This window comes from Dermacentor andersoni, chromosome 3, assembly GCF_023375885.2.
Source record: "Dermacentor andersoni chromosome 3, qqDerAnde1_hic_scaffold, whole genome shotgun sequence".
Taxonomy (NCBI): Eukaryota; Metazoa; Arthropoda; class Arachnida; order Ixodida; family Ixodidae; genus Dermacentor; species Dermacentor andersoni.
The window spans coordinates 143,848,693-143,873,318 of NC_092816.1; the positions used below are offsets into that span (position 1 = coordinate 143,848,693).

Here is a 24,626-nt window from a genome sequence, read left to right on the forward strand (position 1 = left end):
AGACGGCACGCTTCCTACCAGCATTCCTCTCCTGCGTACGCGGGACGGAGCCGCGATCACCGGTTCACCCTCGCACGCTTTCACTCGCGCATACGGCATACGACGCGCGCCGACGATTTTATTGCCTTTGGACTTCATGCGGAACCTCACGACCACGGCCATGCCAACGAGAGAAATGCGCCTGCTGTCTTTATATAATTGCTGTCCAATTGAAAGAAAAGAAACATCATAGTAGTGCAACTTATTCTGGACTACGGAACTTCTCATATTACGCCAGCACTGCGTGATTTACAGAGAGTGGCGGATAGGGAGGTGACGCTGGAATTACGTAGTCCAGCTCGTCCGTTGTCGAGGAGCAAAAGCGGAACATTCAGCGGTAATATTAGAAGCAACGAAGCCATATAATGGCATACAGAAAGCTGTTATAGGTTTCCAGATTAATGGTATATCAACCTTAACTCGACCTAATATATTCCCTTAGTGTCACATGCGTGTATTTATCCAAAAAATACCATTATATTCAATAGTTTCTTCCCTATTGCGAAAATCTCAACGCGTCTTAAAGTACAAAAAAAAAATATGTAACTGTTCTCGGGATTCTCTAGAAAAAAACGAGAGGATTGACGACGTTTATATTTTGGAGAAATGCGGCGGAGAATGTTCGGCAGATTACGGAACTCTTGGTTACTTCCCCTTTTTCGTTTCATGCTAGATTTGTAGTTTGTTAGCGTGGCTTCCTCAGTGAACTAAACAAGGGGCGCAATAACGTAAAGCTATGCCAATTTTTTTTCTATTCCAATTCTACAAGGAGCCCTCCGCGATTCGTGAAAACTTTTTTTGGACTACCCCCACTTCGCGTCTCTGTCGCTCGACGTCACGAATACCGCGATAGCTCCCCATCTGATATGACGTGCGCACACTGATTATGCATGATTTGACTGAACGAAAGAAAAATAGCTATTTCTAATTCGATGCCTTTTTGCCATTAGCCCTCTGCAATTGGTCAAAAGTTTTCAGGCTGCAGCCACTGCACCTGCCTGTCACGAGACGTCACGAAACCGCGAAAACTGATTGCGTCAAAGTGACGTGTACATGTTAAAGATGCATTAATATGCCGAACAAAACTGAATTTTCTTCTGAATAACCGCAGGCTGTCCCGTTTCGAAAGGAATAAAAGGTGGCTGCCGCCGATCACTCAGGCTCTGGCTACTCGCACCTGCCGGAGAGCATGGGTTTATTTGCGTATAATAAAACTTTCTGCGTGGCCGTATAACGTTTTCGACACTTTCGACACGTTTACGACCTCGTTCTGCCAACTCTTATTTGCTGAGGATCCGTTTTAGCGACATTCTTGAGCTTCCGTTGCATGCCGCCGCCATTTTCGACCAGACATCACAAGACATTGGCCAGACCAGACATCCATGCCGGCACCAACCTCTTCATCCAGTTATCGATTTTCTGTGCACTCACTCGGCCCCATTGAATCCCTCTCCACTTGAGCGAGCTCCTCGCCTCTTGTCAGCCAAGTAGATAAGACAAGCCGCTGAGTGCAGGCAATGTTATCCGTTTTTCAAGTAAACAAAAGTGACTTCCTATGAACGAGGAGAGTGCTTGATAGGTCTGTTCAGACAACCCTGCAGGTGACCGCCCGATGCTTGCGTAGGCGGCCACGCAAATTTGACGTCAGGAGAATGTAATAAAACATATTCGAATAGTTTTACGTTATAGGGCCCAAGGCTCCGTGTGTATATTTGGCGAATTTAGAGGCAGATTATGGCTATTGTGTACGCATCATCCAGAGTTTGTGAATTAGTTGCGGCCTTTGCAATAAATTATGCATTTATGTGCTCAGGAATGTCATGAGTGTTCTACAAGCGGCGCAAAATTTCATCCACTTCATCGAATGTGCGGAGAATTTCATTGCGAATTTCTTCACGAAGTCGCATGGATCAGGATGAAATGCATCTTTCGTCAAATATTCCTTTAGTAAATGCTTCAAAGCGCACGTGAAATGTGGCCTAATAACGTAAAGCTATTCCAATTTATACTTTTTGTGCGCAAACAAACAGGGACGAAGAATAGGGGCTACACAAGGACCTGTTTGCCCTGTTCGTCCCTGTTTGTTTGCGCACAAAAAGTATAAATATGAATATGTTCCAACTAGGCCGACTCGCAGTTATGCTGCTATTCCAATGTTTTATTCCGATACCCTGACGTCAAACTTTCGCACCACCGGTGCAAGCATCGGGCGGTCGCCCGTACCTTTGTCTCAACAGGCCAATCAAACGCTCTTTCCATTCATAGGAGGTCACTTTTGTTTACTCGGAGAACGAATAACATCGCCTACACTGAGCACCTTGTCTTATCTAAGTGGCTGAGAAGAGGCAAGGAGCACACTCAATTGGAGGGGGATTCTATGGAGCGGAACCACTGAAATAAAAATCGATAGCTGGATGAAGAGGGTGGCGCCGGCCTCTGCGATTGGTCCGCTTTCCCTTACTTAGCTTGTGGTGGCTAGTCGAAATCGCTTCGGAATCCAACGGAAGCTTAAGAATGACATTAAAACGTATCCTCAGCAAAGAGTTGGCGGAACGAGGCTGTAATCACGCCGAAAGTGCTAGAAAACGTTACAAGGCCACGCAAAAAGTTTTATATACGCAAAGAAACCCGCGCTCTCTGGCAGGTGCGAGTAGCCAGTGCCTGAGCGATCGGCGACAGCCATCTTTTGTTGCTTTCGGAACGCGGCAGCCTGCGGCTATTCCGGAGAAAATTCAGTGTCTTCGGCATATTAATGCACCTTTAACGCGCACATGTCACTTTGACGCTGTGAGCTCTTGCTGTTTTGTGGCGTCGCGTGACAGGCAGGTGAAGTGGGGGCTGCCCGAAAACTTTTGACCAATAGCAGAGAGCTGATGACGGAAAGGCGTGGAATCAGGAATAACCATTTTTCTTTTATTCGGTCAAATCATGCATAATGAGTTCGTACACGTCATATCAGATGAGGAGCTATCGCGGTTTTCGCGACGTCGAGTGACAGACAGCTGAATTCGGTATGTTGCAAAAAAGCTTTTGACCAATCGCGGAGGGCTGATTGCACAATTGTAATAGAAAAGTATGGAATAGTTTTACGGTATAGTGCGCATAGCATCTTATACTGCGTTTCCAACTGTGCCGAGAAAACTGCGTTACACTTGAATTTTATTTAGTTGATGGGGGCGGACAAACAAGCGCGATGTGTCAGGAAAGTTTAGGTTTTCTGGCCTTATTTGCAGTTAACGCTATTTACAAATAGTTGCTGAACCCTTGTTTTTATGCGATAGCTCTAATACTACAGACAAACCTAGAAGACATCTGGTTCGGTAAATGTGGCCTTCAAGCTCAGCCAAGGTCAAACTTGAAAGCGCCGAGCTGCGTCTGTGTGTTTTCCGTTATTGCCATCTCGTGCGCCACCGATGTGGCGACACCTGCAACGCTACTGGTACGCTCATCCCACAAGCCTGCTGGGACACCTTCACCGCAACGCTGAATCATGCTATCGCTTGCGATGCTTCGCCTTCTGGTAAAACTGACAATCATATTTTGGTATTTCCATTCGTTATACAACGTTCACGCGATGGTTTAGGTGAACTAAAGGAGGCAACTTGTTTACATTTAGCGAAAATAAGAGCCGAGTAATCGGTGAAGCGAAGATAAATTCTGAGTGGCCGTATTAGTTGCAACCTATGCAATCAATTAAATATGCAATAACCAAGGAGCATGATGAGTGCATTATGAACACGAAGAATACTACCTATTCTGCTATCCGTAGTGACGAGCGATACCGAGATAACTTGAACGTGACTGTGGGGAAGGCTATGAAAAATCTTTGTGGGAAGTGGGCGTGAAATAACCACAGGGCTTGCAAGAAATGTGTAAAGCAAGTGTTACGAACTCTCATATCACGTTTATTTGATAGGCGGCTTCTGAAAGAGGCTGTTAAAAAACGAGCCGTCGAAGTGGCAGCGCTGCGCCGACAAAAGGCCAAGGCGCGATCTCGTGAGCCAGCCCGTCCTCGTCTTCTGTGAGTAAATAGCCTAAGCGCGTGGAGTAAGCTTGTGGCATTACCCCTCCTTCCCGTAGAACATCAACTCGACACTAAACAAACCGTTGTCTGGCAGAAAGACTTGTCCCAGGACAAATGCACTGGTCCTAAAACCGTGACTATTATGGTGTGCGATATGGTTGTAACAGCACGACTTGCACAATCGGGGGCTGCGGTTGCCGGCGGCGTGCTGGCTGGATGCCATCCGGAAGAACTTCATAGTTGAGGTCACTCACTCCCCGAAGCACTTTGTAAGGGCCGAAGTACCGACTAAGACTCCCGGACGCCATAAGCCTTTATGGCGTCCGGGAGTCCAAACTAACACTTGGGCACCCGGTGGGTAGTCAACCTGTCGGCGGTGGAGGTCGTAGTGTCGTGCGTCAATACACTGCGCTTGCCTGATGTTCACGCGAGCCAGTTCGCTTGCATCCTCGGCATGCTGCATAAAACTCTCGGTGTCTTCATCAGGACTGTCAGAATTGTCACATGGTAACACGACTTCTAAGAGCGTCTGAACTTCACGACCGTAAACAAGAGAAATCGGTGTGAATCGTGTGGTCTCTTGCGTAGCGGTATTGTACGCAAACGTGGCGTACGGCAGTACTACGTCCCACGTCTCATGCTGCACGTCTATGTACATGGATTGCGCGTCATTCATCGTTTTCTTAGGCTTTTCCGTCAAACCATTTGCTCGCGGATGATAGGCAGTCGTTTTTCGGTGCGTGGTGCAACTCACTTGAGAAACTTATTCAGGCAGTCTTGCCATAAACAGCGCCCCTCGATCTGCCATGACACAGGTTGGGGCGTCATGACGTAGTACGATGTTCTGCACAAAAAAACTGTGGTACCTCAGAAGCTGAACTTTAAGAAGTGCCTTTGTTTCAGCATAGCAGGTTAAACAGTGCGTGGCGATGATGATTCACTTGTTTCCGGAAGTGGACAATGGAAACGGTCCCAGAAGGTCCATGCCGACTTGATCGACGAGGTCTCATGGTGGCTTGATAGGATTCAGCAATCGCGCAGGTTATACATTTGGTGACGTATCTTTTAATACAATTGGCGAGTTTCGGCCAGTAGTACGATTTCCGTACCCTAGCAAGAGTTCATGTGAAACCCAAGTGGGCGGACGCAGGCTCATCGTGGCATGCGAACAGGATTTCGTCACGAAGCTCTGCTGGCACGAAAACAGATAAGTTTTGTCGCTAGCACCAGAATTCTTCTTGTATAAGATTCCCTGTTGCAAACAAAAAGGTCGACAATCCGCGAGAAATTTGTCGGGGCAGACGTACGTTGCGGCCTTCTAGATGTTTAATGATAGGTCGCAATTCACAATCTGCTCGCTTCCGTGTAGAGACGTCTGTCTCGCTTATGGCGCCGAGAAAAGCACTGTCATCTTCGGTGTGTTGACCGGCAGGCTCAACAGGCGCGCGCGACGATGTGTTGGCATCTTCGTGTGTGCGGCGTGACTTCTGCACGATGGTTATGTCGTATTCCTGCAGGCGCAAGCTCCACCAGGCCACTCTTGGAGAAGCGTCTCTTAGGTTCGCGCAGCCAGCATAAGGAGGGATGATTCGTCATAACCCAGAATGGGCAGCCATAGAGATAAGGTCGAAACTTTGCAAGTGCCCATACAACGGCAGGACACTCCTTCTCTGTGGTACTGTAATTGGACTGAGGTCGCGATCGGGTCCGATTGGCGTGAGCTATGACCTTTTCGCCGTTCTCCTGCTGCTATACGATCACCGCACCCAGACCGACGTTAGTGGCATCAGTATGAACTTCCGTTTCGGCTTCCTCCTCGAAATTCCCAAGAACAGGGGGCCATGCCAGCTGGTGTCGAAGATCAGTGAAAGCCGCTTCCTGTTCAGAGCTCCAGATGAACCGCGTGTCGTCTGTAGTGAGATGAGTAAGTGGTTCGGCAATTTTGGAAAAATTGCGCATAAAGCGCAGGTAGTATGCGCACAGTCCGAGGAAACGTCTAACGCGTTTCTTGTCGGCAGGAGTAGCGAAAGCAGCTGCAGTGGATGTTGTCACGGGATCGGGACGCACGACTTCTGCGCTCACAACATGCCAAAGGAACTTTAGTTCTTCATAACGGAAGGGACATTTCTGAGGCTTTAAGGTGAGGTTGGCCGATCGGATGGCCTCGAGCACTTATCACATTCCCTTAAGATGTCCGGAGAAGCTGTCTGAAAACACGACCACATGATCAAAGTAGACGACCCAGGTTTGCCATTTTAGGTCGGCTAGCACAGTGTCCACCATCCGTTGGAAAGTTGCCGGAGTAGAGCACAACCCGAACGGAAGTACTCGGAACTTGTAAACTTCATCAGGGGTGACAAAGGCTGTTTTCTCCCGGCCGCGCTCGTCTGCTTCAATCTGCAAGTACGCACTTTTCTGGTCTAGGAAGGCAAAAAATACTTGGCTCGCCGTAGCCGGTCGAGAGAGTGATCTATGCGCGGCGACGGATAGACGTCTTGTCACGTTCTTCAGTTTTCTGTAATCAACACAGAAGCGGAGAATGCCGTCCTTCTTCTTTACCAGGACAAACGTGTCCTTTCACGTGCGTTGGCGCTCGACCGGGTCCTTCCGGCAGCTGTTGGCATCCCGAACGTTGACGTCCGGCCCAAGCGAACGCGTCTTTCTTGCTCCGCTACACAGTTCCGTCTGTCTTCTCGACGTGGTCTGTCGTCCTTCTGTAGCCTAATTGAGCCACGCGTTATGAGCCGATTCATTGAGCGTTCTTTTGCGGCACTTGCTTATTGGTTGTTTTCTTCATTTTCTTTCCCGGCACGAGAGCACGTGCAGTGAGGCATCGTCTTACACGAACGGTGCACGTGCCCCGGTGCACGTGCTTCGTGCTCGCTTTTGAAGTGTGTCTGGGCAATTGACCACATTTATGTTTAGCAGTGGGTGATGTTCAGCTAGTTGGTCTTGCATGGCCTCAGAAGTGTGAGACTACCTAGCTTGACGTAGGCTGTTCGAAAGAAGACTATCTGTTTTCACGTTGTAATGGCGGTGAATAATGCAACAGTTAAACTGTGAATGACGCAGCTAAGTTTTTATTGGGCGAACTTGGGCCTGTACAAACAAGCTGTATTCGAAGCACAGCGATAGCGTTGAACACGGCCGGGGATCGTTGAAACCTGCTCTGCGGGTCAAGCGCGTCAGCTTTTTTGCATGAGTGATCGAATGTTCCAGATCAATTGCCCGTGTCTGCACCTCTTCCAGAAAGTACTGCTGAATTGACATCGTGCACAATATCAGATTACAGAAGATGTAGTGACTATAGACAGCGGATACAGCCATTGATAACCTATGAAAAACTTCCGATACATGCAGGCACGTCCGGCGCTGAGCGATAACGTTCAAAATTTGTTAGCCCGTAAACAGCGGTCACAGGCTGAAAGTTAAAGAAGCACATGTGTCACTATCCTCTATCTGTTTTTGTCATGCTAAGCTATTAAAAAACTGCATATACCTACACCTAACTTTTGTGGACATGTTCCGGAGCTCGACAAAGGTGTATCCAAGTAAACGTTTAAAAACCGAGATCGTAAATTTGGAGCACCTAAGCGTCCAAAAGACAGTTGGACTTATTTGTGTTTTTATTTGTGTTTTGTGTTTTTACAGCCGGTTTCTTATATAATCGAGGAAAACGGCTCCCACATGCAAATTAAAGCACTCAAAAACACTCACCGTTGTTTTCACCTTGTACTCCGAACATAGAACACCTATGAAACAGCAAAATCAACATGAAGGGCGCAGTTCCGCTAACAAGGTATTCACCACTCACCAGAACAAGTCCAAAGCGCAGACATTCGCAAGGCGGTATTTATTATAATTTTCTATCACATTAAATTTTTTTTCAGGAAATCACGTAAGTTAGAGAAATACAATTCAATCTGGTACATATTCTCAGGCTGCAGCTTCCGGACAGGGTTATTTGTGTTGTGTTTTAGCTGAGGTTCAGGTTCCAATTTTATTTGGATATAAGAAGTGTTCAGTAGCTCTCAGACTAAATGCAATCCAGAATGCCTGACGGGGTCCTGAGTTCCTATGATGCACTGAGCGTGGCACAACACAAGAAAGAACAGCTGACATGACTTACGGAAAAGAAAAGCTATAAACTGCAATATAGACACACATCACACTAGGAAAAATAATAAGAATACTATCGTCATACTAAAATGCCCGCGAAGCAATAGTCTAAAAAGATAAGTGCGCCTGAATGCTTATATGCATGTTTACAGGAATAATTTGAACGTCTTATTAAAGTATGTATTTGATAGAGCAGCTAGTGATAAATCATGCAAAAGCGAAAACGATATAGAAAGCTTCGTGTGCATGCGCATGCTTTCGAGAGCCACAGCTTTTCTAGAAGCAATAAATTGTATCTGTTAGGTTATATGCACTTTGCTTCGCAAATGCGATCTTAAAATACATAGTTCAGGCACGGCGAGCTTGCTTATTTACCAAAACTTATATTTATTTGAATTTACTCTTGTAAATGAAGTACCTTCGCTTTAATGAAGTATGGTAGCGCGTGTTCAAGTCTATGTAAAGAATATATTACATGACCAACCTGCTTTAGTAATATGTATAAGGCATTAAGGCTACGTTATGAACATGATAACCACACGGTACAGTACTGAAGTCAGGATTCTACTAGACTTCGGTATAGTAGTACTTTAGGCCACACAAGACACTAAGTATTTGTGGTCTTCTTAGGTACAGAAAAGGGCAAGGACGCCACTCCTTCATTCCAGCATAGTTGTTAGTCCAATTATTTGGGGATTTTAGGCTTTATAATTCGCTATTTTCCTAGCTAAAACTCTATATTTCGAAACGAATCGCCGGATTGTTTTCTCAGGCTGTCTGTTTTTTATGAGAGACACTTCGATCATGTAATTCACTGTTGTAACACCCAGTTTGTATTTTTTAACTACTGTTGTAATTATGACTTCTACCAGCTTTCTATGACTGGAACATAGCTGTTTTAATATACTTTTATAAGAACCAGTTTGTATGTTTGACCACTAATTATTCTTGGAAAACCCAGTTTTTAATTTGTGATGCCTTAAATCCCATTCTAGCTGCCTTACGGCCAACAGTATTGTAAATAAAAAAAATATTATATACTGGGTTTTTATATCAATATCATATACTGGCTTAGTTTATTGATCTGAACTCAGTTAGGTTCTCTAACCAGCGGTTAAATTTGTTTTTAGAATAGCCCTATTTATACTTGAGAAAAACATGTCAGTGGTGTTTATGTATAACACGGTATTGTGGGCGAGAGGAATGTTTCTTAAATTGTTCTTGTATGGTACAAATAAGAGCGCTCTCCAAATAAACCCCGGTGAACATCAACAAAAATATTACCAAGATGCTATGTTTTATTTTTCATTGCAGTAAGCTGTTATCAATGAAAATAAAACAACAATCGCTTCACGGAAAAAGACGAAAGATGACAGAAGCAGCATAGACACACGCACACATCCTCGTGATTTATTTTCAGACAAACACAGAGGATACAAACAAGTGCACAGTGCATGCGCAACAGGCAAGTCGGTATACGTTGCTTCTGCCATCGCTTGTCCTCTGCTGTGCTACTGTTGTAGTAATTACCCATGCAAGAACTAGCCCACCAACGTGCTTTATTCTCTGCAATCATGCAAGTAATGTGCAATAAGCGGTAACGCAATAACACTTTACTGCCTTTTTCGAATTTTTCTCATTTTGCTATACTTGGTCGAGTCAAAAACATTTTTAATGTCTAGAAATATCTAGGCTTACGCAAACTATTTGTGTATCTTAAGAGGAAGCTTTAGCTCAGGCCAAACTCTGACTCGGCCTATTCAAATACATGTAAAAAGCAGCAACGCGTTCCTGAGATACCCCTGGACCGATTTTAATGAAGCGTGTTTAATTTGAGAGAAAATGGTAAATTCTAGTAACTGCTGGAAGCGAATTTTATATTTAGGGCCTGCATTTTGGTAAAAGAATTTTCAGAAGTACGAAATTTAAAACATAGAAGCAGGAAGTTTACAAATAATAACTCTGCATCAAGTGCTGAAGTCGCGGTTCGATAAACGGCACTCATTAGCTCCTTCAAAGCGGACAAATGTAATGTGTCAATTTATATCTTACGCGAATTAGTTACGTTGCGTACAAGGGTTCTGCAAAAGCTATATTTCCATATTACTAAATTTCCTGAGATTCCTGTGCAACACATCAATTTTAGACGCTTTAAATATACGATTAAATGCAAATAACATAACTGTGTTATTATTTTTATTGCTGAGTTACAGAGTTGTAAACTTCATAGTTTCGCGTTCTGAAAATTTGCGAGTTGTGCCAATTTTCAATAATAAAAAATTGACGACCTGAATGAAACAAACACTCACTAGACTTTAGGTTTTTCTTTTAAATGCAACAAACCTCGTGAAATTAGGTGTAGTAGTTGCCGCGAAAACTGAATTCCGTTTTTACATGCATTTAGATAGAAGCATCCGAGCTAAAGTTAAAATGTCTTAATGAAAATAGTTTCTTTGGCATACGAAATGGTGTGTTCTGTCTCGCTACAATTACAATTAAGTCATCGATGAAGTTATGCTTCAATAAAATACCATAATATGTTACGGGGAGGTTGGGAGTACAGGAAAACTGTATTTACAATATATTTACAAAATGAGCCAGACTAGTTAAGATGGCTGACCATCACCAACATGGAGCAGCAAGCGTCGCGCGATCTTTTTCTTCCTCTCTTCGTTCATACTTCCGTAACAGGACCCCCGGGTGGTGAAGCGCCATCCTGGCGCATGGTGGGCGAAGAAGTCCGGGTGAAGTATGGCTTGAGCCGCGAAACGTGCACGACGTCAAGAGGCATCGGACTTGAGGATTCATAAAGCTGTAGCGGCTAAATCTCGTAATTTACGTCGTTAACTTGACGTAGGACTTCGCAAGGCCCTGTGTAGCGAGAGAGAAGCTTCTGGGCCAACCCGACGACATGGTGATCAAAGAAGCACCCAAGCACCTGGCGCGAACTTAACATCACGATGACACCATTCATAATGCTGTTTTTGTATACGCTGGTAGGCTAATAAACGAGATCGGGCGATTGAAGTGCCATGCGAGCGCGATCGATGACTTCACGAGCTTACTCAGTTGCAACGCGTGGCACAGAAGGGCGGATGGTGTCAAACGGCAATGTGGGGTAGCGACCATACAAAAGATAAAATGGTGAATATCCTGCCGTGTCATTTGGGAATGAGTTGTACGCGAGCCAGCGTAGGCTAGCGTGGCGTCCCAGTCGCGGTGACCGTGAGAGATGTACATCGACAGCATCTCGTTCGGTTGAGACGTTCCGTAAGACCGTTCGTTTGTGGGTGGTAGGCGGTGAACAGCTTGTGCTTAGTGGCACAAGAGCGGAGGAAGTAGTTGACAACTCTAGACAAGAACAAGTGGCCGCGGCCTGTATGTAACTGTCGAGGTGCATTGTGGTGCATAATGACATCATGGAGGAGGTAATCGGCAACCTCCTTTGCGCAACTAGTCCGCAACGCCTTTGCTACCGCGTGGCGTCTCGCACAATCAGTAGCAATGATGATCCACATATTCCCTCTAGTCATCGTCGGAAAAGGGCCAAGCAGGTCAAGGCCCACGTGAAGAAACGGTCCTGAGGGAACTTGAATTGGATGGAGTCGTCCGACAGGTGGCAGATGAAGTTTTTTCCGGCGCTGACACAATTCGCAAGTTGCAACATAACGACGCACACAGCGGTAGAGACCCGACCAGAAGAACTGGCGTCGTACGTGGTCGTATGTAAGCAAACTTCCAAGGTGAACCGCCGTCGGTGCATCGTGAAGTTGTTCGAGAGCAATGACTTGCAGATGACGAGAAAGGACAAGGAGCAACTCAGGGCCGTCACGCTTGATATTGCGGCGCTAGAGGATGCCGTCTTGCAGCACGAACATGCGGCACGGGCCGTCAGTGCTGCCAGATTACACTCCGGCGTTGATGGACTAAAAGGATTCGTCGCGTTGTTGTTCAGCGTTCAAGATGGTCATGTCAGTAAAATTCATCACGCAGGTCACCAGATCATGCGCAGCAGGATCAGAGGGATCCACGAGGTGACGACAGAGGCAATCAGCGTCCTTGTGGAGGCGTCCAGTTTTGTAATTTACAATAAATGAAAATTCCTGGAGCAGAAAAGCCCAGCGACCAAGCCGTTCTGTTGGGTCCCGCAGGGAAGAGGACCGAAAATGTGAGGCCGTACAAATACGGCCGGAACTTGGCGACAGCCTAAACTAAAGCCAAGCACTCCTGCTGGGTGATGCAATAATTTCTCTCACTAGGTGACAGCAGGCGGCTGGCGTGAGCTATCGCGAACTCCGTACCATTCTGCTCTTGGGCGAGAACAGCGCTGATGCCATGGCCGCTTGCGTCAGTGTGGACTTCCGTCGGTGCAGATGGATCAAAATGGGCAAGTATGGGAGAGTTTGTAAGAAATTCCATGAGAGAGGCGAATGCGTGAGCCAGCTCGGGGACCCATAACAATGGCGTGTTCTTCTTTAGATCTGTCAAAGGCCGAGCAACGTCGGCGAAGTTTTTGACGAAACGGCGAAAGTAAGAACACATGCCGGACGAAGCAGCGCACGTAAGAAGCAGAACGTGGCACAGGGAAGCTGTGTACGGCGCGAACAATTTCCGGATCTGGTTGGACACATGTATCCTGTGTTTTTCGCCTAGAAGCCACTTACCACTTAAACGGCGTTCCTTCAGAAACAGTTAACACTTAGAAGTACCTAGGTGTCCAGGTAACTACAAATCTGTCATGGTGAAATCACAACGAATACTTTATTAACAACGCTAAACGTATGTTAGGCTATTTGCGCCGTAACTTGGCTAGCTCACCTTCTAACCTAAAACACATACTCTATAAAACTCAAAACGCCCTAAATTAGAATATGCTACTTCTGTATGGGATCATGGCCAAAATATTCTGAAACTGCTTAAGAACGTGTCCAAACTAATCCAGTTGGATTTGTCTTTTCTAAATCTATGGAAACTGCGAGCATTTCTTCCATGAAACATATTCTTTGTCTTCCTTTGGTGTCTATTTGAGGTAAATTTGCGCGTCTAGCACTATTTCATAGGATTTATCATCATCCTACACTGCACACGCAATTCTTTACACGACCCTATTATGTATCACAGCGTGTTGGTCCCTGTCATAAAGTTGCGACTAATGTATGCCACACAAAGCATTCTTAGCAGTTATTTTTCCCTCGCACATGTATAGATTGGAACCACCTTCCCGGTGGTATCGTAAATACTACTGCTAGCAGCATTTTTCGTGAAACTTTAGGTAACATTGTATAACCAGGAAATTTTTTCTGACACAGGACTTAATATTGGATAAAAAGAAAGTTCTTGTATTCTTGCATTGTATTTTGTTCATATTAATCCCTGCGTTTTGTTTACTTCTATGTTCCACATTTGCTTTTGTACCACTCCCCTGTATAATGCCCCTGGCCCTGAGGGTAAGATAAATAAATAAAATAAATAAAAGCGCTTTAACACTTTAAGTAATGCATCACGCTCATTTTATAAGGGTAAAGCAGCGGGATAATCTAGTTGTTAAAGATTCTTCCCCTTTTGTCATATCTCAGAGCTGTCGTCGGCAAGCATGGAAAATCTTCGCTTCTAGTATTGTTCTCTCGCTTTGCGTAAGTAGGAACAAGGTTGAATACACAACTTATTTTATTGTAAGATGTCCCGTGTAGCTCAGTTTGAAGATAGGATGGCGGAAATAGTTTCTTCACATTCGATTCTGTAAACTAGTTCATTTGAGAGCGATGGTTTTCTTTACATTTGATGGGGTCTACAGGTAATCAACCTATCTGGCCTTCAGTGAATGCTCGCAGATGTGCTAACAAGGAAAGGGGACAAGGGAAAGGCGAAAGCTTAATTTTCAGGTAATTCAGCTTTAACATGAAAGTTCCCTCTTATTTTCTTATTGCATTTTGATAAAGCCGGAAAAGCATACAGTAATACACCGTAAGTAATTCACAAACACTTACCATTGCTTGCATCGTCTTGGTAGATGTTATTCATAAAGTCGAATGCTCCAACGCATTGGCCGAGGAAACAGGAACCGTGCGATTTCTAGAGGTTCAAGAATACAAATAGAACACAGTAATCTACTCCTTTGTGTTAGACAAAAAAGCAGTTTCAACATATGGCCAGAGTTGCAAGTTGTTGCCAAATATAAGCAAGGGTAAATGCATATAAGTTACGCACAAAGGGCCAGTCATCCTACAATTTTAAGAATTCTCCAGTGATACGTGGCGCCATGGAAATGGCAGCATGATTCAACAATCTAATATATATTCTGCAAGAAAAATTGAGACATGTAACTACATGCATTGTTCGAAAAGGTGCGGTACATAAGCTGCACAATCAAATAGCTTTTAAAAGTAGGTGCAAAAGAGGCAAGCCGTGTCAACTTGATGTTGATTTCAAGCAACGCTCACTCCTTTCTTGCAGGGTGTTCCGTCCGCTTCATTCTTCACTTTCTTTTGACTTTCGTCAAACCGGCTGCAACTTTCGTTGAAAGGGACTTCGTCCTAGAGAGAAAGTTTGAAAAAAAAATATGGTGACGTTGCGACTCAGTGGCTATGTTGAAGCAGTCAATCGCAAAAACATATCATTTCGTAATGCAACATATGAATGCGGATCGGGAAATCACGTGTTTGAGCAAAGGCATGCTGGTGGCCCTAAGATCAGCTCCTTCAGGACATCGAAGAAGACGAAAGAAAAATAAATGACTTGCATGAGCGATAATGGTTGGCAGAGGTCGACGGATGTGAACAGTCAAAAAGAGGTGTCCGCATACCCGGTGTCTAGTCGCCAATCTAAACTTCTATGTTTTGAAAAAGTTAAGAAATAGGTGCAGTGTTCCACAAAATCTCGTCCTATTGCGATTAATCATGTTCGAAGGAAAAGTGGACACCCACCGCAAACAAAAAAAAGAAGGCGTTTCAGATCCCACATGGCAGCCACGTTCGCAATAAAAGGAAAGAAAACCGGAGGTTGATTAGGTACACAGGAATACATTGCGCAGCAGCGTACATAAACATTGAGAAGGTGGTCGTTATTGCTGTTTAGTGCGGAATCGGTAGTCCTAACTAGTAATGATACACGTAAAAAAACACGCGAAGTTAAATTAATTTCAGAGACCTTCAAAAAAATAAAAGCAATGTAACTTAACGTCTCTGTGTTCCTGTTTCACGTTTGTAACCGACTGCACTTGGGTATTTTATGACTAGTTGTTTAGCATTTTGGTAAGCACACAATCAAGGTGCTTGGTCAAAAGTTAGTGAGTGAATAAACATGAATTTCAGACACCAATCTGTGCATGGCCGAAGGTGGGCAGCCACCCTGTTTGAGGTGGCCGTGGCCCATTGCTGATAGCCTAACCGTATTCACCAGCCGTAGCTGGTCCTCAGATGAGAGTTATTTATGGACCATTTTTGTATTCCAGGACCATGTGCTAAATGGTATTTGGTGTATTATCAAATTAGTAGTCTCTTGTACGTGCTTATGGGTATATGGAGTGGTACGTCGAGTGCCGTGGAGGTATTTGCCCATCTGAAGTCGGCGTAGTATGACGGCTTCTTCTCTGTTAAGCTTTTAGTGTTATGGCGGGAATACCCACCTGTCCTGTTTCTAAAATGTTATTTCTTTTGAATTCCTTCGTACTGCTCTTGCACTACACGATGTCCTGATGGGGTTGTCCAGCGTACATATTCTCAGGCGGTGGCATGAGCCACTTGGTGTTGCGCAAGGAATTCGTGTCCTGTGGTGCAGACAATGTAGTACGTTTCAGGGATGTCTTAGTTCTTGGTGATGTTAAGTGCGGCCTTTTTAACTCTTCCGCTCCGGCAATGGCGAAAGACTGCCTGCGAGTCCTTGACAATGATAACCCGCCCGTCCCATCGGCGGGTCCGTATGGCCATTGCTATGGCGACCTGTTCGGCTACCTCAATGTTCCCAGCAACTGCTAGTGCAGCTGTTATCGTTTTGTTCCGCTTGTTGGTTACGCGGGCAACATATCTCCCTGCCTTGTATCTTGCAGCTTCCGTGTCTCTTTTCCTGCCTTGTTGCTGGCTGTGTTAAGATTTCTTGAGGCGTAGTGCCTCTCGCTTGTCTCTTCTGTATGTTGTATTGTGGGTGAAGATTTCCTGATATGAGAAGCATGTGTAAATTATTATCTCGCTCCATTTATTTTTTCTAGTTTGCTTTAACTACGCCCGCCTTTTAGGCATATGGGCGGAACGGTTTGATCAATAAATAAATGAATAAATAAATAAATAAATAAATAAATAAATAAATAAATAAATAAATAAATATTCCTCTGCAAACGTGCAAAAAAATTTGCCATGTTTCAGAATTTCATTTATTACAATTTCACACCCCATTTTTACAGGGCGATAATTGTTTCACGTAAGTAACGTCCAATAAAGGGTGCGAACTCAATAACACCTGGTAGAGTTTTATGGCAGTGCTTTCAGTGTGGCCAGGTCTCTTAGTATACATTTGCACGGGAATTAGAAACGTCGGGTGATTGCTGTTAACCGTTAGATCTTTCCTAACATCATTCGTGAAAATAATTTGTATGCATTGCCCTGCATACAGTACCGTATGGGACGGAATTAGTGTTCTCAGTTTCTTCTTCCATTGATAGCGCTGTATTGATGAGAAATAGAAGAGGATGTTGAATGGCGTTGAGTACAAGTCGCTCTCAACAATGCTCATATGTTATTGCGTTTTGTCCTCCCATCACTTATATTTCTGTTTATTCCAACAGAGTATCTAGGCCGCTTCTGGAACTTCAAATATTAACATAAATGTTTTTTTCTCCAAAAGGACTGCGGAATGCCGCAAGACACATTGTAGTTTATTGTGGAACAAGATACGGCTAACTAGAGGATGTCTATGTATTTTCCGAAGGTCCAAAACATTCAATTATATATTTGTTGCGAGCACGAATGAATGGCAAGAACATAGTTCAGCTATTGTGAAACTTCAACTGTTTGCTTTTCTTCCTTGTCTTTCCTTCCTCGTTTTCTTTTTGAACTTATTGTGAGTAGGATTACTGTCATTTATCCTACTGTGTGTGGCATTATTCGGGAAACGCAAAAGTTTGTGATTTTTCACAACTGTGGGATGCCCACACGCCGATACCTTCTAAACGCTAGACAGGAACGGACCCCTAACTGCTTCGTCTGGCACACTCCAGAGACTCCATACCACATATTATTCACGCGCCCTGAATATGCGGCTGAGCGAACGACACTGAAGCATACCCTTGACCGTCACGACTTCCACAGCTGTACGTATAGATTTCGCCTATCTGGGGACAGGCTGAGCCTTCACGACGGGCCATAATATACTGTCTTTGTGAGACGCGCTTAGATGTTGGTCTTCTTAATATGTGCGGGGTGAAAACTTTACGATAACGGTGTGGCAAATACGCACTGCTACTGCGCTTAGTGCGTCTATGGTGAACATCCGCATATTGGACAACGTGGACATCGTGGTAGAACATAGTCACGGGCCATCTGCCCCTCTCGATCCCTCATCCTGGTGAGGAGTAGGAGACTGGTCATAAGCTTGACCAGCGACCCTGTCTTCTTTTATCTGAATTAGAATAGCCTCATCTATTTAGCATTGACAAGACCGTTTTTTACTTTAACCTACTGCAAGGCATAACTAAAATATTATGGTCAATAAGTTATCGCAACACAGATAGATAGATAGATAGATAGATAGATAGATAGATAGATAGATAGATAGATAGATAGATAGATAGATAGATAGATAGATAGATAGATAGATAGATAGATAGATAGATATGAAAGGTATGTGCCGGAATAGTTACCTTCCTTGGTTTCGTATAACTTACCCGCCCAATGCCCTTGGCCAGACCATGTCCAAGAGGTTCCTAAGGGAAGTGAAATTACGCATGTTTCATATAAAGCAGGCAATCAATGTGACAAAGTCAAGCAATCAAAGTCACACTGAGGAAAACTAGTGAGGAATGGGAAAGTAAACATAGGGGACGGAAGACAAAGAACAATAAATTTGTCCAACCTTGTAGAGTCACAGCCTCATTTGCAGCGAAGTTTTGTATTTCGAGCCCTTGGGATAAAAGTCATCTGCCTCTAAACCGTTGTCCGTAGATTACTGTTGCTTTTGTAACGATGTTTGAGCATAAAGCGTTCCTGTACTTCAAAATAAATGTATATATAAGTAGTAATTCGTTCAAATTTTTTTTCCGAAACATTAGAGGACTCCCGCTAGGGGGCTAAGCAGTTCTGACGCACTTCGCATGGGCTCCTGCATTTTCGGCAATTTTCCGGACACCTGCTTTTATTCATCGAAACTGTGGCATCGACGGAAGCGTTTGGAAGTTTATGAGCGGTACGTAGAATTCTCGTCATTTTTTGCCGTTTGAAGGTTTCACACCACGCTAACGGAGCTAACCCTACAAGGCTAAGCGACCAGCCGAACGCGCGTGGCCCGTGACCCGCGGAGCGTATACCGTGGCTCGTGAGCGCTCGTGAGCCGCCGCTCGCTCTCTTCGAGAGCGACTCGGCGCTGCCGCCGTGTACCAATGACTGACGCATCCGACGCAGCAAGTGCACGAGAACTGAGCCAGGAAAACAGCAGCATTGAAATGCAGGTGGAGACGATACAAGAGCAGCAACAACTGGAAGCGGAGTGGACGTATGACGTGAACAGCGGAAAGGCGATAAACATCCAGGAAAAATGGCACACATGGGAGAGGAGAGGCAAGAAGACCCAGGTGCATACAAAACCCACAGCCGAGGAAGCAGACCAACTACGAACGCAGCAAGCCGGAGCAACAACACCTATTGCGGGAAACGTGCCACATTATAGAAAACCGAGACTTCCGCCTTTGCCAGTGGACGACACGAAGATCATCTACAGACCTAAGGCGGGATTACAACTCTCCAAATGGACATTGGTGGCAGTGACACATGCCATCGGCCGAGCTAGCAAGTTGTCCCAGAAAGACTTCTACGACAACATCCGGATTCAAGTGCAACATGCCGAGAATATAATAATCGCAAGTACACCAAACAAAGACATAGCGTACGACATGCTCCTCAAGATCACCAGTATCCAGCTTGGAGGGTCCATTTACGAAGTCAAAGCACATGTCAGGACCCCAGAGGGCATCAGCAAAGGCGTATTCTAGAACATCCCGCCAGGCACGAGCGAAGAAGAACTACTACAGGGGCTACGAGTATCCGCAAGATACACGGTTCTCGCAGCACGCCTGCTGGGAAGATCGTCAACAGCACTCATCTACTTCGACGGACCGCACGTCCCACACAACATCATATATAAATGCTGTGACTACCGCTGCAAACCATACAGGAAATCTGTGCAATACTGCAGAGCCTGCGGAGAACTAGGGCACCGGCAAGATATCTGCCCGAAACCCCTTATCAACTTCTGCTACATGTGCGGGATGGAAAATCAACCGGAAGAACATGACTGCCAACCCAGTTGTAAAATCTGTCAACAACCCCATGAGACAGCAGGGAAGGGGTGCCGACATATACTGAAACCAAATCCACCACCGTGCAAGATCAGACTGCAATGGGAAAACAAGATCCAAGAGCAGCAACGCAGATGGAACTCAAATTCAGACTCAGACTTTCCGGCACTATCCGAATCAAGAAGAGGTACTTCTTGATTCGGATAGTGCAGAGTCCACGCACAGGATAGTACAGAGAACACGCAGATCCAGAAGTGACTCCAAATCAACAAGTGGTCAAGCAAACGATGGACCCCGGTCAAGATCACGATCTGGATCCCGTACACGCAACCCACAAAAGCGAGTCACGTATGCAGACGCTGCAGGAGGAAACACACGAGCACAAGAACCCACGGAAACCGAACGAGACCTGCGAGCACAACTCCAAAATCAGCAAGCCCTCATTGACAAGCTCATACAAAGGTGCAAAGAACAAAACACCGCCAATCAAGCCTCGAAACCTCAAGGAATGCCAAACATCCCACCGCCCCTTACGGAAGAAAGAATCAAGGAAATCGTAACAATGGAGGAGCGGAAGCAGATACAGGAGGCCATGGCCACTTTTGCAAAGGAGATAACACAACAGCTCCTGCAACACATCACCGCTCAGCTGGCCCCTATCCATGCTACCCTTTAACACCTCAGCAACTTCATGTCCTATGCCAAGCAGAACCACGTAACGAAAGCCACAGTAGAAAAGCTACTCAACAACACCGACACGGCTCGCAAGAAAGCACGTAAAGACCTCCACAATGCAGCCAGACCGGAATCCATGGCCCGGGGCGAAGAGAACGATATCGAACAAGATGGCGAGTAATACCAAGAAGAGATAGCCACAACTCCCAATGAAGCTGTGGCAATGGAACTGTCGCTCTATCCGAACCAAAAGAACAAACCTCCAAGAACTGACCAAACTGGAACAACCATATATCATCGCTATCCAAGAAACTTATTACACCAATCTGCGCATACAGGGATATGATACACACACCGGATCTCACAGAACAGCCATCCTGACGAAGAAAAATCTGACCACGCAGGATCACACAATTCAGGGAACAACCGTGGAACACACCCTAGTGGAAGTGCTACCTGAGAAGAAGACACACCAAAGACTATACGTACTATGCTTATATAGCCCACCCAAGGATCCGTTATCCGACTTTGTAAACTTCATCACGCAAGCCAGAAAACTATCTAAAGGACATAAACTCGTAATAATGGGGGATTTTAATGCCCCCCACACAGCATGGGGTTACCAGCACACGACCAAGAAAGGAGCGCGAGTGCACGATTCGGCACAACAAAATCACCTCACCCTCTGGAATGATCCTAAACTACCGACCCGAATAGGCAACAGTGTGTCCAGGGATACAAATCCCGACCTCACCTTTACAGTAGGAATATCCAAGGCGGAATGGACCCGACTGGAAGAAAATCTCGGCAGCGACCACCACATCCTTCAGCTTGAAATCCTGCACCATAAGAAGCCGAGTAGAACAGGAACGGCAAAGCTGACGGATTGGAAGGCCTTCCGAGAACACGACATAGAAGAAAACATCGAAAACATTGAAGAGTGGCTCACCGAAGTGGTCAAGACGGCGGAGAAGCACACTAAAGTCATCCAACTCACGATGGACACGCCGGCCGTAGACTCTCACCTCCTACATCTTTGGGATGCCAGAAGAGGACTACTGAGGCGGTGGAAAAAGATGAAACTTAACCGCAAACTGCAGAGACGGATCGCTCACATAACAAAGCAAGCAGAAGAATACGGACATCAGCTCACCAGGCAGAATTGGCATAAACTGTGCGACCAACTTCAAGGCACACTCAGCACGAAGAAGACCTGGCATATACTGCGAGCCCTTCTAGCTACCACCAGAACCAAGACCCAGCAAAGACATGACCTCAAGAAAATCATTAACTCCCATCCAGGAACAGACAAACAAATTCTGGAAGAAATCAAGCGTAAACTTGTCGGAGACAATGCCCCCAAGGTTACCGATCCCCGACCGTACAAAGGCGAACCAAATCTCACCCTCGATAGCCCTTTCACGCTTCCTGAACTCCATGCCGCCCTTGCCAAATTGACCCGTAACACATCGCCAGGAAATGAGAAGGTGACCAACAAGATCCTACGAAACCTCCCAGACAAGGCCCTAAATGGACTCCTCGACTACATGAATAACTGCTGGGAAAAAGGTGTGCTCCCAGCAGAATGGAAGCACGCAAAAGTAATTATGATCCCAAAACACAACAAGCCACTGCAAATCAGCAACCTACGACCAATCTCCCTTACTTCCTGCGCTGGAAAGCTGCTCGAACACATGGTTCACGATCGCCTCACCACATACCTCGAAGACTCAGGACTCATGCCCGACACAATGTTTGGCTTCCGACAGCTCCTCTCAGCACAAGATATACTACTACAGCTCAAGGAAGACCTCTTAGACCACCTAGAGCGCCACAAGAAGTTCTCTATTTTAACAATAGATGTAAAAGGAGCCTTCGATAATGTGAAGCATGAAGCAATCCTCCAAAATCTCCAAGATACAAACTGCGGAATCCGGACCTACCAATACGTAGACGACTTTCTCAAAGATCGCATGGCTACTGTGGGTATAGGCAACATCCGAAGCGACAAGTTCTAAATGCCCAACAAAGGAACTCCACAAGGGTCAGTCATTCCACCTTTGCTGTTCAATCTCGCAATGATTAAGCTCCCACAACGACTCGATGGCATCGAAGATTTAAGCCATGCAATATACGCCGACGATATAACGTTATGGACAAAAGCGTCCACAACCGGCCAACAGCAAACTACTCTCCAAGAGGCAATCGATCAGATAGAACAGTACCTCTCAAAATGCGGTCTCCAGTGCGCCCCCGAAAAATCAGAGCTACTTATACTCAAGGCAAGGACCCGGGGAAGACCACCAGCCTACGTCGCTCCAGATCCCAACGTTAGACTCAATGGAATCGATATCCCTCAAGTTGGCTCCCTCCGCGTCCTTGGCCTCACAATACAAAAAAGCGGTTCTGGGGCAGCTACACTTCCGAAGCTTCAGAAGACCCTAACACAAGTAACCCATCTCATTCTGCGTATAACCACCCAAAGAAGAGGACTTAAAGAGCAAGAAACCGTCCAATTAATCCAAGCACTCCTTATAAGCCGGATCACATATGGCACCCCGTATCTACTCCTCAAGAAAGCTGAAATTGAAAAACTCAACATCATCATCAGAAAAGCAATCAAGAGCGCACTAGGACTCCCCAGTACGACCTCAACCACGACAATCCTCAAACTTGGCCTCCATAACACCTGGGAGGAAATGAGCAAAGCGCACAGAGCCAGCCAGCTGGAACGCCTTAAGCTGACTCAAACAGGCAGAGCAGTACTTCGCAAGCTCGAATACTGCGAACACTTCATAGCAGACTCAGACGCGAAAGCTCGATTGCCGCCACTTCTTCGTGACTCTATCTCAGTCGCTCCAATACCTCGCAACATGCATGCAACATACCACAAAGACAGAAGACAAGCAAGAGTCAGAGCGCTGAGCAAGAAATACTCAAAGGACCCCAACACGAGATATACAGATGCGGCAAAATACCCAGGTAGAAGAGCGTACGCAATTACCGTGACCAACAATCATGGGAAGGAGCTAATCGCTGCCACCATACCGGCCAGAAATCCAGAAACGGCGGAGGAAGTGGCCATTGTCCTCGGCATCGCCACATGCAAAGACACAGCAATCATCTTGAGCGACTCGAAAACGGCATGTAGAAACTTACGAAAAGGCCGAATTTCTGCCGCAGCAGTGAAGATTCTCAAAGAAATAACAAGACACCAAGAACTACCCGACACCTACGTCGCATGGACCCCAGGCCACGAACACCTGGCAGGAAACGATGCAGCACATGCTGTCGCCCGAGAGCATACCAGCCGGGATTTCCTGCCACACGGTCTCCGGAAAGCGACGAGGGTGGAGGACATTCCCATCAACTACGCCGTAATATTGCAACATTACCGACTGGAAAGAAGACAATATCCTCCACCTCATCCAAAATTAGGCAAGGAAGAAGCCACCGCCCTCCGCAGACTACAAACACATACGTTTGTACATGGAATTATCATGCACCGAATGCACCCCACCAAATTGTCATACCTATGCCGGTACTGTGACGTACCAGACACGCTCCCACACATGGTGTTGGAGTGCCCGCACCGCGAGAAAAACAGTGAAGATGATGCCTCAGAACCGCTACAAGCGATCGAAGAAACGTGGGAGGCAATGTTAAAGGCACAGAGCCTGGAAGATCAGCGAAGTCTGGTGGACCGGGCCCGGGCTGCAGCATTAGCCAACGGCTTTCTGGACTAAGAGAGCCGCCCACCTAGGGCGAAGAAAGGACACTTTCTCGCTGTTTCTTACAATAAACGTTCATTCCTCCTCCTCCTCCAAAACATTAGTCATTGTGTCCCCCACATGCTACCTTACTATCGCTTAATTTGATTCACCTAGGGCAGTACTATCAGTTGTGCGTTGTTCGTAAAACTTTTGTGGCATTAGATTCCTCGAATACGTAATTTATTGCGAAGGCCGCCGCTAGTCCCCACAATTCGAACTTTCCCTGCGCATTAGCCATAACAGGCCACTTGTTTGGCCAAATATAAAAAAGGTGCCTGGTGTAATTGACTGAGAACGCCACAGACACCAACTGTATCGTCGTATGCCGCTTAAAAAACAGAAAACAAAGAAGGTTAAGTATTTATTTTCAACTCCTCTAATTTGGCTTGGAATGTGAAACATTTTGTCCCATAATGCGCTTATATGAGTCCACGGCTCCTTTTCCCACGAAATACAAACCTGGCGTAATTTAGAGCCGTTTCGGGACGTTGAGAAA

The 24,626-nt window shown here is 45.7% G+C and overlaps 1 protein-coding gene across 3 annotated transcripts in view; it reads right to left on the reverse strand.

Moving 5' to 3' along the window:
* LOC126525109 (uncharacterized) overlaps positions 1-24,626 on the reverse strand; it is a 53,499-nt gene that overhangs the window by 17,680 nt on the left and 11,193 nt on the right. For 2 of the 3 annotated variants that reach the window (XR_011893472.1, XM_050173167.3), the window contains exons 2-5: positions 18,057-18,095; positions 14,623-14,715; positions 14,170-14,254; positions 7,781-7,815 (exon numbers count right to left, since the gene is read on the reverse strand). Coding sequence is in view for 2 of the 3 variants with exons in the window: in XM_050173167.3 (XP_050029124.2) it covers positions 7,781-7,815; positions 14,170-14,203 (69 nt within the window). In the remaining variant the exon portion in view is untranslated. Of the gene's footprint in view, positions 1-7,780; positions 7,816-14,169; positions 14,255-14,622; positions 14,716-18,032; positions 18,096-24,626 lie in introns of all 3 variants that reach the window. The other variant, XM_055067539.2, reaches the window with a different exon arrangement.